Consider the following 17283-nt stretch of genomic DNA (forward strand, 5'->3'; position numbering starts at 1 on the left):
AGGCCAAGTATACAGTAGGTGCTCAATATATGTTTATTAACTGAGTGAGTGAATTGGGTGGTAGTGTGTGCAGGGGAACAGAAACAAAGAAAATTTATCCTTGTTCCATACTCTTTCAGGAGCTGAGCCTCAATTGAAATGAGTCCGGACTTATCAGATCCAAACACAGAAAGTGCCACATCCCCTAGCGGTGACACCAGATAAGGTAGTATCATCTGGGCTAGTCCTTGAAGTCCCACGGAAATCATAGAGATCTTGGGGTTCAGTGAGAACTCTAGGGTGGAGGAGATAGCAGGCGGCACCTGGAAGGAGTGAGCCGAATCTAAAGCATAAAAAATGGCTCTGACTAATTAGGTCAGTTGATTAAAGCATCATCCCAGTACGCCAAGGTTGAAAGTTTGATCCCCGGGCACATACAAGAATCAACTAGTGAATGCATAAATAGGTGGAACAACAAATTGATGTTTCTCTCTCTCTTTCTTTCTCTGGGTGTGTCTCTCCTTTCCCTCTGTCTATTTCTTAAAGTCAATAAAAATAAATACTAAAAAGGGTAAAAAAGCATGGGTTCCTGGATGAGAAATCTGTCAGAGGCCATGAATCCCAAGGGCCTAATCCTGGATTTAGTCCTCAGAAATGTCGTACCTTAGTCCCTGGCCCCCAAAAACTCAGAGACCTCATGTGCTAGAGCAGGGGTCCCCAAGCTTTTTACACAGGGGGCCAGTTCACTGTCCCTTAGACCAGTGGAGGGCCGGACCATAAAAAGAACTATGAACAAATCCTTATGCACACTGCACATATCTTATTTTATTTTATTTTATTTTTTGTATTTTTCTGAAGCTGGAAACAGGGAGACAGTCAGACAGACTCCCGCATGCGCCCAACCGGGATCCACCTGGCACGCCCACCAGGGGTGACGCTCTGCCCACCAGGGGGCGATGCTCTGCCCCTCCGGGCGTCGCTCTGCCGGGACCAGAGCCTCTCTAGCGCCTGGGGCAGAGGCCAAGGAGCCATCCCCAGCGCCCGGGCCATCTTTGCTCCAATGGAGCCTTGGCTGCGGGAGGGGAAGAGAGAGACAGAGAGGAAGGAGGGAGGGGAGTGGAGAAGCAAATGGGCGCTTCTCCTATGTGCCCTGGCCGGGAATCGAACCCGGGTCCCCCGCACGCCAGGCCGATGCTCTACCGCTGAGCCAAACGGCCAGGGTCCATATCTTATTTTAAAGTAAAAAAAAACAAAACGAGAACAAATACAATATTTAAAATAAAGAACAATTTAAATCAACAAACTGACCAGTATTTCAATGGGAACTATGGGCCTGCTTTTGGCTAATGAGATGGTCAATGTGCTTCTCTCACTGACCACCAATGAAAGAGGTGCCCCTTCCGGAAGTGCGGCGGGGGCCAGATAAATGGCCGCAGTTTGGGGACCCCTGTGCTACACAAACACCCGTACATAACACTGAGACAATATAATGGAAGGTCATAGTAATTGAGAGGTTAGTAGTTCACTGAAGCGGGTTAGAAGGAGAACATTCAGTCATGTAGGTTTGGGCCCAAACCCATCTCAGGTTCCCCCAGCAGGATGTGTGAAATGCCTAGGTCATCAGCCCTCGGAGGCCTTCAGGTCTGGGTGAGGGCCTGGGGGAAGGAAGGAACAGGAAACATTGCAGGGAACAAAAGGAAGGAGGGCCGCCTTCTTTTTTTAAAAAAATTTAATTTAATTTTAACTTATTGTGTTTACATGGATTCAAGTGTCCCGCTGAATATAACTCCCTCACCCCCACCCCTGGGTCCCCTTTTTTTCCCTCTCTGCCCCCTCCTCATAACTCCCTCCCCCTTCCCTCTGGGATTTGCTGTCCTGTTAGCTGGATCTATGTGTTATGTATATATAAGGTCTACCAGAAAGTTCTGTCCGTTTCTATCACAACAAGTTTCGACACGTGAGCACATGTTTATTTGGCGCATGTGTGCCTCTCTATTTTTGTCACTTAATGTATACATACTGACATAGCAAATTAATGAAAATAAAGTTGATTCACATTAAGTCTTATGTGTGAAGCGATAGTGTACCCATGGCTACTGATAAAGTTCATTTGCGCCACTGTAATTTTTACGAATTTCAACAAGGAAGAAATGCTACAGAAGGATGTCTGTCACATCCACCATATTCCCCGGACTTAGCACCCTCCGACTATCACTTGTTTTTGTCCTTACAAAAAAAATTTTTTTTAATTTTTTTTAAGTTTTTTTTTATTTATTTATTCATTTTAGAGGAGAGAGAGAGAGAGAAAGAAGGGGGGAGGAGCAGGAAGCTTCAGCTACCATATATGCCTTGACCAGGCAAGCCCAGGGTTTTGAACCGGCAACTTCAGCATTCCAGGCCGATACTTTATCCACTGCACCACCACAGGTCAGGCACAAAATTTTTTGAAGGGCAAAAAATTCAAAAATGAAGAAGATATCAAACAAGCACTGGTTCAATTTTTCACATCAAAAGATAAAACATTTTTCAAAAATGGGATATACAAATTGTCCTCACGCTGGCAAGAAATCATTAATAATAATGGCAATTATATTATTTAATAAAGTTTATTGACAGTAAGAAAAATTTGCATTTTGTTTTATTCCAAAAACGGACAGAACTTTCCGGTAGACCTTATATAATTTCACTAATCCCTTCACCTTCTCTGATCCCATCCTCTCATCCCTTCCCTCTGACAGCTGTCCTGCTGGTCCCTGTGACCGAGGAGAGCCAGCTTCAATCGCAGGGACATATAGTTGGACACCTTGATCAGGTTTCTGTCAGGGTCTCGGAAGTAGATGGATATAATGGGCCCTTTTGCCCCAGTTCTGGGGACTGGACCCTCTTCAGTGGGGAAATCACAAGCCTAAAATAGGAGGAGAAGACAAAAGTCATTCATCACCTTCCACATGTGAGACCAAATATTCCTTATAGTGGCTTAAGACCCCTGTATTTTTCTGACCCATCTACCATTCTCCCCTCCCTCTGCTCCAGCCACATACCAGCTGTATGGCCTTGGGCAGCTAACTGCCCTGTACCTCAGTTTCCTCATCTGTAAAATGAGGATGATAATAGTGTCTACTATTATTTAGTAAGTGGCAGAGTCAGAATTCAGTCCCAGGCACTCTAGGTTCAAGTCCACACTATTTTTTTTTTTAGTGAGAGAGACAGAGAAAGGAACAGATAGGGAAAGACAGACAGGAAGGGAGAGAGTTGAGAAGCATCAATTCTTTGTTGTAGCCCCTTAGTTGTTCATTGATTGCTTTCTCATATGGGCCTTGACCATGGGGGCTACAGCAGACCGAGTGACCCCTTGCTCAAGCCAGTGACCTTGGGATCAAGCCAGTGACCTTGGGCTCAAGCCAGCGACCTTTGGGCTCAAGCCAGTGACCATGGGGTCATGTCTATGATCCCCACATGCAAGCCATTGACCCTGCGCTCAATCCGGCAACCTCTGGGTTTTAAACTGGCTCCTCTGTGTCCCAGTCCGTTGCTCTATCCACTGCGCCACCACCTGGTCAGGCTAAAGTCCATACTCTTAACACCTATGCTTTCCCCACTTTACTTCCAAGCAACACTTGTTCTTTTTTTTATTTTTATTTTCCTTCTTTTTTTTTTTTTTTTGGTGACAGAGACAGAGAGCCAGTGAGAGGGACAGATAGGGACAGACAGGAAGGGAGAGAGATGAGCAAGCAAGACTTTTTCACTGATACTTTCCAAAAAAGGAGCCCAGGATATTTGCACAAAATATATTCAAGACCTCAATCTGTGTTCCCCAACAGGAGAACCAATGCCCCTTTTACATGAATTTTAAATGTCACAGGACACCAACATTAAATACTAACAAGTTAGAAATTATTCCTCTTCAATCCTGATTATACCAAGAAGAAAGCCCTTGGTGGAGGCTAACAAGTCCGCACCTCCTCAACCACTTGCCAAACCACAGGCCCAGAGAGCACAGGGAATGCGAACAGCTACAATCAAATAACACTGTGATGCTTTTAGAGCTGCTTGTTTTTACAGTTACCTTCCCTTTATGCCAAGATATAATGGGTTTTTCATTACTTGGTCAAACATTTTCTGTTTACCTAACTGTATGTATGTAAAGATAATTGAGGTACAATTTTTTTTTACAAGGGTAATGTAAAAGTTTCCTTTTAAAATACATTTGTTTATGTGAAAAAATGATGTCAATAAAAATAACGAGTAAACAATTCTGTACAAGGCATATCTGGATGCAAGGAAACCTCTTCTGCCTGAAGTTTGAGGAGGAGCTCCCTGGGTCATGCTCCTGTTTTCACTGCATCTGCAGCAGCTTTCTCAAAAGGAATGGAAGTTTGACTCACCTTGGGGTGCTGGACCATTTCCTCCAAAGGTGTCCCTGTGATCAGACATATATCCCGGGAGCCAGGAATTGGGTGAGCAGCTTTGGGCTCAAATTCCTTTCCCACTTCATGAAGGTTAAATTTCTGGTCTCCAAAACACAATGCTTTCTTGTCTCCCTATTTGAGGAGAGAAGACAACTTAGAGCTAAGCCCCCAAGATGAGTGTGAGGCAAAGCCCCACTACCTACCCTAACAAGGTTTTTTCAAAAAGAAAGAATTGGCCTGACCTGTGGTGGTGCAGTGCATCAAGCGTTGACCTGGAACATTGAGGTTGCTGATTCGAAACCCTGAGTTTGTCCAGTCCAGGCACATACGGGAAACAACTACTATGAGTTGATGATTCCTGCTTCTCCCTCATTCATTCTCTCTCTCTCTCTCTCTCTCTCTCTCCTATTTAAAATAAATAAATAAAAAAGAATAACAGGGTTCTTAATGAAAAAACAGCAGCCCCATGCCCCACCCCAGTGTCATTTCTTAGAGGCAACTGCTTTTAACATGTTTGTTTTTTTTTCTGGAAATTATTTTTTTTTTCAGAGGAAATGTTTATTAAGCACATTTAAATAAATGCTCCAGTGGAATTCGTTGCCTTTACTTAGAAGAAGACTGTAAAATTATCTGTTAAATTTATCTGGGCAGCTCACCAAATGTCCTTATTGGAAACATCAACATTTCCACATCATAGTTGCCAGAAGGACTTTGAAGTCTCAGAACTCTGTTTCTCCTTTGGCCTGCTCCTCTCTTGACTCTACCCAGGCTTTATTAATGGTTCGCTTCATATCATCATCTCCATCTTCATCAATTTACTTTAGAACATTCATCAATCCCTCACTAGGATCTGTTTCAGTGTCATAGGAGGGCTTTTCTTTCTCCTTGCACTCTTTTTCTACCTGAGTCAGGTACTCCCACCGTGTGTTTTCCGTTTTCTTTCTACATAAGATAATCACTGTATCTGTCTTGACTTTTTTTGAACTGCCTTCCACAGAGATGGGTTTCAAGAGATTATTCACAATCATGGAGTAACTCTTCCCATTTAGATTCTTTACCAAGAGATCAAATGACCGCTCTGTGAAGAGCACCTGCACGTTCTCACTGGGGACCTGAGGAACTCCAGCTAAGGTAATGTAGATTTTCACAAACTTGTCTGACTGATCCCACCCGTAGTTGCTGATCTTCACCGTGTAGCCCGAGGTGATGGGAGCGACCACAGCGGCGGGCTTCTCGCTGTCCAGCTCTGCCTGCCTCTGAGGCTTCTGCTGCACCTTGTTCTTGATCTCTGTCTCAATCCTGGCCTTCTTGGCTGGGAGGGCATCACACACTCTCTTCCAGGTGGCCTTCTCCAGCAGCGCCTTCACCTCTTCCAGATCTTTCTGCAGCTCCTCCACCGCTGAAGCCATGCTCGCGCTGCGTCAGGGAGGCCCGAGCTGCAGCACCGCGGGAGAATGAAGAGCACGCGCCGCACCCGCACGACTCCGGGCGCCCGCAGCCTGCACGCACAGCCAATGCTCCACGACACTTGACCCGCCTTGGAAATTATTTTTTTTATCTCCAAATACATACTATGTGTATATACTACCCATGGCAGAAACAACAAATTGCCTACTTGATATACATTTCTCCCTTTTTAATGTTTATTTTATTGATTTTAGAGGGAGAGGCAGGAAGGGAGGAGGGCAAGCTCTGCGCGTGGCGTCGTCGGCAGGATGCTTTAACCAGGCTAGCTATCCAGCCAGGGCTCCCTTCAAACACTGTACAACCCAAATGATGTCAGCAGAGCTGTGGGTGGGGCTGTTGGGAGCCTCCTGCCTCGCTGAGATGGCATTTTCCCCATTCACTCCCTCCTTCCCAGTTCCCCCAGCCCTAACTGCCTGCCTCTTCACTGGTTGTTAAATACGAGAAAAAGAAAACTATTTTCTTTACACACTGTTAGTTGGGTTTTCTGTGCACCTGCAGACACAGTCCCTAACTGATGTGCCACTATTTTTTGATTTAACAACTTTAGACATCCCTATTCTCTCTCTGATATGATAAATGAAAATTTGGCTCATTCACATTACTATCCCTCTCAGTAGAATCCTATCATCATGTTTAGTTTCTCTTTTGGTTCCTTTATATGTGTGTGTGTGTGTGTGTGTGTGTGTGTGTGCACGCATATATATACATATACACATATGTATATATATATACACACACATATATACACATATATACACACATATATACATATACATACACATACATACATTTTTTTGAGAGAGAGGAAGGGAGAGAGAGAGAAGCATCAACTCATTGTTCCACTTAGTTGTGCCGTCAATTTCTTCTCATACATGCCCTGATCAGGGCTCCAACCGACGACCTCAGGGTCGAGCCGGAACCCTCTGGATGGACCCTGCCACCCCGGTGCTCCAGGATGACACACTCTCCACTGTGCACCGGCCAGGGCAGTTCCATTATAATATTTTTTAATTTAATTTTTTTAGTGAGAGAGAGACAGAGACAGAGAGAGAGATGGATAAACAGGGACGGATAGGAAGGGAAATGGAAGAGAAGCATCAATTTTTCGTTGTGGCACTTCAGTTGTTCATTGATTGCTTTCTTATATTTACCTTGACCGGGGGCTACAGCACAGTGAGTGACCCCTTGCTCAAGCCAGTGACCTTGTACTCAAGCCCGTGACCTTGGTCTTAACCTTGGGCTTCAAGCCAGTGACCACAGGGTCATGTCTATGCTCCCACGCTCAAGCCAGTAACCCCGCACTAAAGGTGGATGAGCCCGTGCTCAAGCCAGCAACCTCAGGGTTTCAAACCTGAGTCTTTTGCATTCCAAGCTGACACTCTATCCACCTGACACTGCGCCACCACCTGGTCAGGCAATGTAAATAACACACTTGTATCTTTATGTTTTAGATGAACTAGAGCTAGTATCTTACTGGCCCTACTATCTTTCCCTTCATGTTTCCTCCCTCTCCTGTGACTTTCAACCTCTGCCATTTCTTGCCATTTTTACATTCTTTCCTTTATATCACTATGATTGATGCCATGCCCACTCTATCAGAAAATCACTTTATTTCACTTTTATACTTGAATGATAGTTTGGCTGAGTATAGAATTTGAGGTTGCAAGTTATTTTTCCATAGTCTTTTTATTTTTGAGAGAGAGAGAGAAAGAGAGAGGGAGAAGTAGGAAGAGGGGCAGGGGGAGGAGAGAGATGAGAAACATCCACTCATAGTTGCTTCACTTTAGTTGTTTTTATTGATTGCTTCTCAGATGTGCCTTGATTGGGGGGCTCAAGTCATTGACCTTGGGCTCAAGCCAGCTTTCAAGCCAGCGACCTCTGGACTCAAGCCAGTGGTCTTTGGATCATGTCAAAAATCCCACCTTCAAGCCAGCAAGCCCATTCTCAAGTCAACAAACAGTGTTCTAGCCAGTGACCTCACAGTGTTGAACCAGGGACTTTGGGGTTTTGAACCTGAGTCTTCAGTGTCCCAGGTCAATGCTCTCTCCACTGCACCACCAACGGTCAGGCTCCCACAGCCTTTTAAATATGTGGCTTTGTTGTCTTCCTGAATCTGGTGTTGCTAATAAGAAGTCTGATATTAATCTGTTTTTTTATTCTCCTGGAGATGATACATTTACCCTCCACTCTTGCAAATTTTAAGACATTTTTTAAAATTTATTTTTAATTTTTATTTTTTACAGAGACAGAGAGTCAGTCAGAGAGAGAGATAGACAAGGACAGACAGACTGGAACGGAGAGAGATGAGAAGCATCAATCATCAGTTTTTCCTTGCGCGTTACAACACCTTAGTTGTTCTTTGATTGCTTTCTCATATGTGCCTTGACCATGAGCCTTCAACAGACCGAGTAACCCCTTGCTTGAGCCAGCGACCTTGGGTCCAAGCTGGTGAGCTTTTGCTCAAACCAGATGAGCCCACGCTCAAGCTGGCGACCTCGGGGTCTCGAACCTGGGTCCTCTGCATTCCAGTCCAATGCTCTATCCACTGCGCCACCACCTGGTCAGGCAATTTTAAGACATTTTCGATCTTAGATGTATGAAATTTTACTCCAGTGTGTCCAAGTACAGGGGGTCCTCGGTTACGACAGTCTCAACATAGGATGTTTCTATGATGCTCACTCCCATAAAAACTTTAAAAAATTGAGACATGAGTATTTTGGCTTATGCCATTAGCGTCATACATATAGACTACATGGGTGAACTAGTTTGGAAGTCTTATAACATTTACAATGCTGTACAAAACATTGCTTTTTCCTGGGATGAAGTGAGGTGAACAAACTTAAATGGTGTGTGGAAAAAACTGTGTCCCGGTTTGTGTACGACGTCCAAGGCTTTGAGGAGTCAGTGGAGGCTGTAACAGAGAAGGTTGTTGCCACGGGTAAACGGCTCAGTCTGGAGGTGGAGGTTGAGGACGTCACAGAGCTACTGGCATCACATGGAGAGGAGCTGTCTGCTGAGGACCTCACTCAGCTGGAGAAGCAGCTGATTGAAGAGAAAGAGAGAGAAACCCCAGAACCCAAAAGATTTGCTACCGAGGGTTTGGCAGAAGGTTTTTCTATGGTAGAGGATGGGTTGGCAAAATTTCAGGCTGAGGACGCCAGTGATGACAGATTCAGTAAGGTCTACAGAGCTGCTATGGATGCCTTGCGCCTGACCAGGCGGCGGCGCAGTGGATAGAACGTCGGACTGGGATGCAGAGGACCCAGGTTCGAGACCCCAAGGTCACCAGCTTGAGCGCGGGCTCATCTGGTTTGAGCAAAGCTCACCAGCTTGGACCCAAGGTCGCTGACTCAAGCAAGGGGTTACTCGGTCTGCTGTAGCCCCACGGTCAAGGCACATATGAGAAAGCAATCAATGAACAAGTAAGGTGTCACAACAAAAAACTGATGATTGATGCTTCTTATCCCTCTCCATTCCTGTCTGTCTGTCCCTATCTATCTCTCTCTCTCTCTCTCTCTCTCTGTTAAAAAAAAAAGTACTTGAAGAAACCAACAGAAAATAACCAAAAAAAAGAAGGATGGATGCCTTGCAATACAATAGGCAGATTTTGGAAGAGAAGTTATCAACCTTCCAGACTATCCTGGAACAATTCTTTAAGAAGGAAGAGAGGCCCACAACAGATCCTGTACCCTCTACATCAGCCTCTTCTCGAGATGAAATACCTGTAGTACAGGTAGAATCACCTCCAGCGTCTCCTGCATGTTCCTTGGCAATCCTGACTCACCTGACCCAGTATCTCCAGCACCTTCTGCAGGTTCTCCTGCCTCTCCAGCTCCCTCCTCCCGAGAGGTCACTCCCTCCCACCTTGCAATGCCTTCCAGTGTGCAAGCCAACCACAGGAATAAAGGTAAGGAATTTTTTTACACTCATTTTTTGGTCATTTTTCTGTTACAACAGTACACATACAGTACAGTACATTTATGTCCTTTTCCTTTCTGTGGCTTAGTGGTGTTTTTATGTTCTAGATCAGGGGTCTCAAACTCAACTCAGCATGTGGGCCGCAGAGCAAGATCACAGCCGTTCGGCGGCAGGCCGCACTAGGTCTACAAAAGGCAACTGTTGCCTGACCTGTGGTGGTGCAGTGGATAAAGCGTCGACCTGGAAATGCTGAGGTCGCCGGTTTGAAACCCTGGGCTTGCCTGGTCAAGGCACATATGGGAGTTGATGCTTCCAGCTCCTCCCCCCTCTCTCTCTCCCTCTCTCTCTCCTCTCTAAAAATGAATAAATAAAATAAAAAAAAAATTAAAAAAAATTAATTTAATAAAAAAAAACAAAAAAAACAAAAGGCAACTGTTACGCAACACTTTTCTCACTGCAGTTGAAAACAAAAAAAATCAGTACAACAAGCACAATCGTACATGCAGTTTACTCAGTGTCACAAAACGACCAGAAACTGTAGTTCGCATCACAACTGCTGTTAACTAAGCTAATATCTAGCTAGGATGCTAGAGAAATAAAAAAATACAAGTAGGCCCCTGGGCTTACTTAATTTTATCCAAAATATTTTGAACTTCGTGGATTAGTCTGCGGGCCGCACAAAATTGTTCGGCGGGCCGCATGCGGCCCGCGGGCCACAAGTTTGAGACCCCTGTTCTAGATTATGATTTTACAACTGTGTTAGGATAGGTAAGTGACTTAGGTAGGGTGTGTATAGACTTACACCAAAATTTGGGTTACATCACTGTTGTAGGAACGGAACTGTGTCCTAACCTGAGGACCCCTGTACCGGGAGTTGAGGCGTCATATGCTTCATTATCACTATTGGCCCGTGCAAGGCCCCTTTCTTGTTTTCTTTATGCATTTATTCTTTTTATCTCCGTTCTCCACTCCTGACCCCACCCCAGTCAACCATTACAATGTGTTTGATGCTTGGTTTTCAGAAGTTATTGTAAAGACTGGATTATTATTTCATGTGTGTATATTATATAAATGGTACCATGCTGTAGACCTGATTCTGTTTCTTCATTTTTCACTTAGCGTGATCTTTCTAAGACCTGTCCATCTTGCTGTGTATACATCCAGTTCAATGTTGCATAGTTCTATTTTAGTGCGTAGTGTTCCGTGTTAGGTTTAAAATTTTTATCCTGTTTGCCATTCCATGGGCCTTTCAATTTAAGATATAATACTTTCTGCTTTCTCTGCATCTCCCAATGTTGAAGTTGTTTCACATTTTCAAGGATAGTATTCAATCTCTGGAAACCTCTTTTCTTCCTGGGGTCTCTCCTTCTTGGTAACTTTCTTTCTCCTGTTCCAAATTGGACCGATTATCCTCTAGGTGTCTTTCAGGAATCCCCTTGGAATTCACTGTGTCTTTCTTATTCCCGGCTTGATGACTTATTTTGATATAGCAGAATCTCAGTTTTCAAAGCAAGTGGCCAAAGTTCTGATTCTTTTTATATCTAAGAATGTTTTATTGTACCCTCACCTTGATTAATAGTTTGGTTGCATATAGAATTTTAGGTTGAAAATTTTTCCCTGAGAATTTTGTAGGTGTTTTTTTATTGTCTTCTAGTCTCTGATGTGAATCTTGGGCAATCTGATATCTGTATATATTTTTTTCCTTTGTAATTAAACTACTTTGCTTTTTAAAAGCACCTTTCTGAAAGTTCTTAGGATCTTCATTTTCACTTTGATGTTCTACAGTTTCATAAGAACACATCTAAGAGTCCTGACCTCTGGTGGCACAGTGGAAAGAGTGTCAACCCAGAGTGCTGAGGTCACTGGTTCAAAACCGTGGGCTCACCCGGTCGAGGCACATACGAGAAGCCACCAATGAACAACTAAAGTGAAGCAACTACGAGTTGATGCTCTTCACTCTCTCTCCTCTCTCTAAAAATCAATAAATTAAAAAAAAAAATTCTGGCCAGATAGCTCAGTTGGTTAAGAATGTCATCCTTAAGCACAGAGGTTGCTGGTTCGAACCCTGGTCAGGGCACATGCAGGAACACATTGATGTTTGTCTCTCCCTTTCTCCCTGCCTCTCTCACTAAAATCAATAAAAAGTAAAAAGGAACACATCTAAGTGTCAGTGTACTGAATATTCAGTTAACCCTTTCCATATAAAAACTGGAAGTTTCTCTTGAATCATTTGTATGGTAATTTCCTCCCCTCTATTTCTCCATTCTCTCTCTCTGGAAATTCCAGTATTCAGAGTTTGGAATCTCATTCACTGATCATTTAAATTTTTCTCACAGACTTGCGGTGTGTGTGTTTTTTAAGTTATTTCTTTAAGTATAATCAAATTTTACTCTACCTGCAGTTTGGTATTTGCGTAAGTAATTACCTTGAATGCTATGATCTCCATGCCCAGAATGTTGGAATAAAACATGATGGTGTCTTTGATACTCTTTACTGTCATCACGATGTGGTCAAGTCTATGGATAAGACATGGGAATGCGGTCTGACTGCTGTGCCTCCAGGACTGACTTAAAAAAAAAACAACAACAAAAAACCAGAAGAGATCACATTGCTACTGGTCACATGTAAGTTTCCTGTTTCCTTGTCCTTACCTCACCTCCCCTCCCCAATGCCTGTATTTCCTCCTCACCCCTATTTCAAGGGAAAGTCCTGGGAGGAAACTTTAGTAGAATCTTATTGCCCATGTATAGATTCCCAAGAGCCCATGTTTCTGCTGTGAGCACCCTTCACTGCTTTCTTATTCTTTCTCCTTCCAAAAGGAGAGAGGTAGAGAGAAGGGGAGTGGAGACCAAGACCAGACCCTGTCTTGTTTTCCCCAAGCTAGAATTCATCTCTTGCAAGAAGAGGCCCAATGCTGTGAGTATAAGCCATCTGTTGGCCAATTTCACCCAATCCCCTCTTTTCCCACGCCGCAGCTACGATCACAGAAGACAAAACAAGAAGGGGGCATCTCGGATGAAAAGAATGTTTCTGGGCATGCGTGTTTACAATCTACCGTCTCACCCAGTAGGAGGGCATACCCCCTTTCTCCAACTTCCTGCCCTCTGCATACTTCCCATCAGGTCTAACTTGATTTGCATTCTTTAATAATGTATATATTTATATTATATCTGCTACAGGATTGTAAGGTGCCTGTGGTCTGGCATTATAGGTGGCAGAGTATAGTGGTTAAAAGAACAGACTCTGGAGCCAGACTGCTATTTAATTAACCTCTCTGTGCCTTCATTTCCTCTTCTGTAAAACAGACATGGCTTTATCTATTTCTTATAGGGCTGTTGCAAACACTTTTAAAAAGAGTTCTATATTTAAGGGCTTAGGACAATGCCTGACAGGTAGTAAGTGACATGAGAGCTGCTGCTGCTGATGATGATGATGATATTGTCATAGTCATTGTTAAAGTTCAGACTCCCGACCATGGCCCCCGATCTCTATAGCCTCATGCATTGCTCTTGAACTCCAAGCCATGTTGCTGCCTTTTTGCCTGTTCCTCATAAGGGCCATCCTTGTACTTTTGGTCTCAGGGCCTTTTGCACATGCTAATATCTCTCCTTAATTAGAATATAAGCTTTGTAAAGGTAGAGATTTCTCTCTGTTTTGTTCCCCACTGTGTCCCGAACAACTAGCAGATGTTCAATAATATTTGTTCAATTAGTGGATATCTACTACAGCAATTAGGTCCAGTGCCTGGCACAAAGACTGACTTTCCCTTCCCTTCCCTTCTCTTCCCTTCCCTTCCCTTCCCTTCCCTTCCCTTCCCTTCCCTTCCCTTCCCTTCCCTTCCCTTCCCTTCCCTTCCTTGTCATCCTTTCCCTTCCCTTCCCTCTCATCCTTTCCCTTCCCTTCCCTTCCCTTCCCTCCTCTCTCTTCCTTTCCCTTCCCTTCCCTTTCCTTACCTCTCTTCCCTTCCCTTCCCTTCCCTTCCCTTCTGTTCTGTTCCCTCTCTTCCCTTCCCTTCCCTCCCCTTCTCTTCCCTTCCCTCTCTTCCCTTCCCTCTCTTCCTTTCCCTTCCCTTCCTTTCCCTTCCCTTCCCTTCCCTTCCGTTCCCTCTCTTCCCTCTCTTCCCTTCCCTTCCCTTCCCTTCCCTCTCTTCCTTTCCTTTCCCTTCCCTTCCCTTCCCTTCCCTTCCCTTCCCTCTCCTCCTTTCCCTTCCCTTCCCTTCCCTTATTTCCCTTCTCTTCCTTTCCATTCCTTTCCTTCCCATTTCATGCCATTCCACCCTGCCATTTTTTATGTTCCATTCCATAGTGTTAAATTCCATTCAAGTTATTAAATTTTAAACAATTGATTTCACTGAGCCCTCACCTTAAAAAAATACTATGTTCTATTTTCATGAGTGGAGGAGGCATTATCAAAGCTGCTGAGCTTTGCTGTCCTTGTGAAGACAGAGGATCCACAGGGACACAGAGGCAGTAGAATGAGAAAATGAGTGATGTTTGGGCTCCGTTGGAAATAAAGTCACGTATTTTAAAAAATCTTATTAACCTGTTATCATCTGTAGGATCTGTAATTAGCACTGCCTTTTCATTCCTGGTATTGGTAATTAATAATTTTTTCTCTTAAATGCTTGAGAGAAAACAGAAATTACTAATATTTTATTAATCTGTTAAAAGAACCAACTTTTCTAATCTATGGATTCAGAGCTGTAGATTTTCCTTAAGTACTGCTTAGCCATATCCCCAATTTTTTAAAAAGATTTTATTTATTGGTTTTACAGAGAGAGGAGGGGGAGAGGTGGGGGAGCAAGAAGTATCAACTCATGGCTGCTTCACTGTAGTTGTTCATTGATTTCTTGTCATGTGTGCCTTGACTGGACAAGCCCAGAACTTCGAACGAGTGACCTCAGCGTTCTAGGTCAATGCTTTATCCACTGTGCCACCACAGGCCAGACACATCCTCAATTTTGATAGTCTTTTGGAAATCAACTAAACCTAATTCCTCCCATTTTTCAGTATCTCGCCATCTCAGATTCACTCCCCAGATCCAGTTTTGTATATGGGAGCTCCATCTCTACAAATTCAAGGACGAGCAGGGGTGGCTTTCTGAAGGAACAGGAAGAAGGCTAGTGTGGCTTAAAACCTAAGGGTGAGTCAGACATGAGCAGGCGGGTAAGACAAGGACCAAATCATTCAGGGTTGTCAAGGCCAGGTTTATAAAAAGACAATTAAGACAGAATAATCACATAAGGCTTACTGTGTCCCTTGTTCTAAGCACTATACAAAAGAGTCCATTTTATTCCTCACAACAACCTTGTATTGATAATAGAGTGCCCAGACCATGAAGCCCTCCCTCCTGCTTCCTTCACAGGGAAGGCCTCTATCTTTCTACAAAGTCTTTTTCAAGGTCCCCTTCAAGGTGCCAGGAGCGCCTGGAATTCTTATGGCAAACCTCAAGGTCGGTGCTGTTTCCTGGCCCCTCCCTACACGGCGCCGTCCTAACGTCCCTGAGGGGACAGAGCGGCCGGCCCTTGGCCAGGCCCACTCCTGCAGACATGTTGATGGCCGACCGCGTGTTAGAGCGAGGCCTTCCTCTGTCCCTCTGCTGCCATCTGCTTGTCTTTGAAAGAGGAAGAAAAAGAAAGGAAAAGGGGGAAATGGATGTCAGTACACCAAGATAGCCCACACAGAAGGGAAGCAGGTTACTGGCCGTGCTGGGAGGGCCCCGGCCTTGGCGCCTACACCTGTGCCCCAGGCCCCCAGGGGCCACTCCGTTCACCTGATTCTCTGAAGCCCTGCCCCACATCCTGGCTGGCGGCCTGGAGAGCAGATGGCACAACATTTCAGGCTACATGTCCTTGCTCTGGGACCTCCAGACAACCTTCTGGCTCAGTGCCTGGAGACCAAGGGGCAGGAATGGGAGGGCCGCGGACAGGACTGCCAGCGGAGACAGAGGTTGGCAGTGCGAGTACGAGGACTCTCATGTAAAACTCAGGACCTTGAAACCAAAAGCTTAAGGTGTGTCTTAGACTACAGCCTGGGCGGCTTAAAAAACAAAATTTATTTTCTCACAATTTTTGAGGCCAGAAATCCAATATCAGGGTGTCAGTATGGTCAGGTTCTGGAGACAGCTCTTTACCTGGCTTGTAAATGCCACCTTCTTGCTGTGTCCTCGCATGGCAGAGAGAAAAGGCCAACTTTCTGATCTCTTCTTATCGGGCACTACTCCTGTCACCAGGCCCCCCCCTTATGATTTCATCTCATACTAGTCACCTCCCAAAGGCCCCACGTTCTCATACCGTCACATTGGGGGGTAGGGCTTCAACATGTGGGTTTGGGGGTACAAACATTCAGTTTGTGAATAACAAGTACATATGTGTAAGGGATTCCTTTGTAATGACAGAAAAACCACTCATCTTTAAGTATTGGGGGGCTCTATTCTAGGATGTGAAGACTCTGATCTCTTTGGGGGGGCTGTGTCAACAGCGAGATCCCTGATCTGTTTGGGAGTCTGTGTCCAGGGTGTGAAGTTAGATGCTGAGTTAGAGTATGACCACTATAACTTATTATGGGTCTGTTTCAGGGCCAAGAACTCTAGACTATTAAGTGTTCTGTGCCTCAGGGTGCAATGATCTTGAATTCTTTTGGAGTATGAATTTTGGGGTCCTCTTCATGCTCACTCATCCCTCAGTCTACTCTCACCCTCTGATGCTGAAAGGCAGGGGAATGTTCATCCACCCCATTGCTGTTTGTCTTACCCTGAGCTAACCTCCCTCTGTCCAGCCTCTTGGGCATATGAGTTTGAGATTCTTGTTCCTAGACATACTCTAGCTATCTCACCCCTGACACACACAAATGCTCTGTGCTATGGACATTGTTTTTAGCACATGGTTTTCCTTTATAAAGAGTTATACAAATGATACTTGAACCTAGCTTTGTTTAAAAGGTTTCAACAGCCCTGGCCAGCTGGCTCAGTGGTAGAGTGTTGGCCTGGCATGTGTATATTCCCAGGTTTGGTTCCTGGTCATGGCACACAGGAGAAGTGGCCATCTGCTCCTCCACCCTTCACCTTCTCTCTCTCTCTCTTTCCCTCCTGCAGCCATGGCTCGATTGATTCGAATGCATTGGCTCCGGGCACTGAGGATAGCTCTATGGAGCCTCTGCCTCAGGCACTAAAAATAGCTCGGTTGCAAGCATGGTCCCAGATGGGCAGAGCATCGGTCCCAAATGCGAGTTGCCAGGTGGATCCTGGTCAGGGCACATGCAGGAGTTTGTTTCACTATCTTCCCTCCTCTCACTTGGAAAAAAAGAAAAAAATAAATAAAACGTTCCAATAATACATCAACATATGTAATACATCAATATATGGACTACTCAGGTCACCCCCACTTCCACCCTCCCAAAATTACCACTGTGGTTAGATTCTGGTGTTTCCTTCTAGACATTTGTGTGTGTGTGTTGTGCATGCACGCACACATGCACATACTGTCACCATAACCAGCTCCCACCTGCTTTTC

At 44.7% G+C, this 17283-nt stretch overlaps 1 protein-coding gene and 1 pseudogene across 1 annotated transcript; both read right to left on the reverse strand.

The window, feature by feature from the left end:
• Positions 1-1599: 1599 nt before the first annotated feature.
• Positions 1600-15608, reverse strand: GLOD5 (glyoxalase domain containing 5). Its single transcript, XM_066357799.1, has 5 exons — positions 15546-15608; positions 12199-12336; positions 4365-4520; positions 2716-2884; positions 1600-1634 (listed from the first exon to the last, which is right to left on the reverse strand). Exons 1-5 carry the CDS (start codon positions 15606-15608, stop codon positions 1600-1602), a joined length of 561 nt encoding a protein of 186 aa, XP_066213896.1.
• LOC136385461 (calcyclin-binding protein-like) lies at positions 4986-5911 on the reverse strand (annotated as a pseudogene).
• Positions 15609-17283: the final 1675 nt, after the last annotated feature.

The sequence above is a fragment of the Saccopteryx leptura genome, chromosome X (genome assembly GCF_036850995.1).
Source record: "Saccopteryx leptura isolate mSacLep1 chromosome X, mSacLep1_pri_phased_curated, whole genome shotgun sequence".
In the NCBI taxonomy this organism is placed as follows: Eukaryota; Metazoa; Chordata; class Mammalia; order Chiroptera; family Emballonuridae; genus Saccopteryx; species Saccopteryx leptura.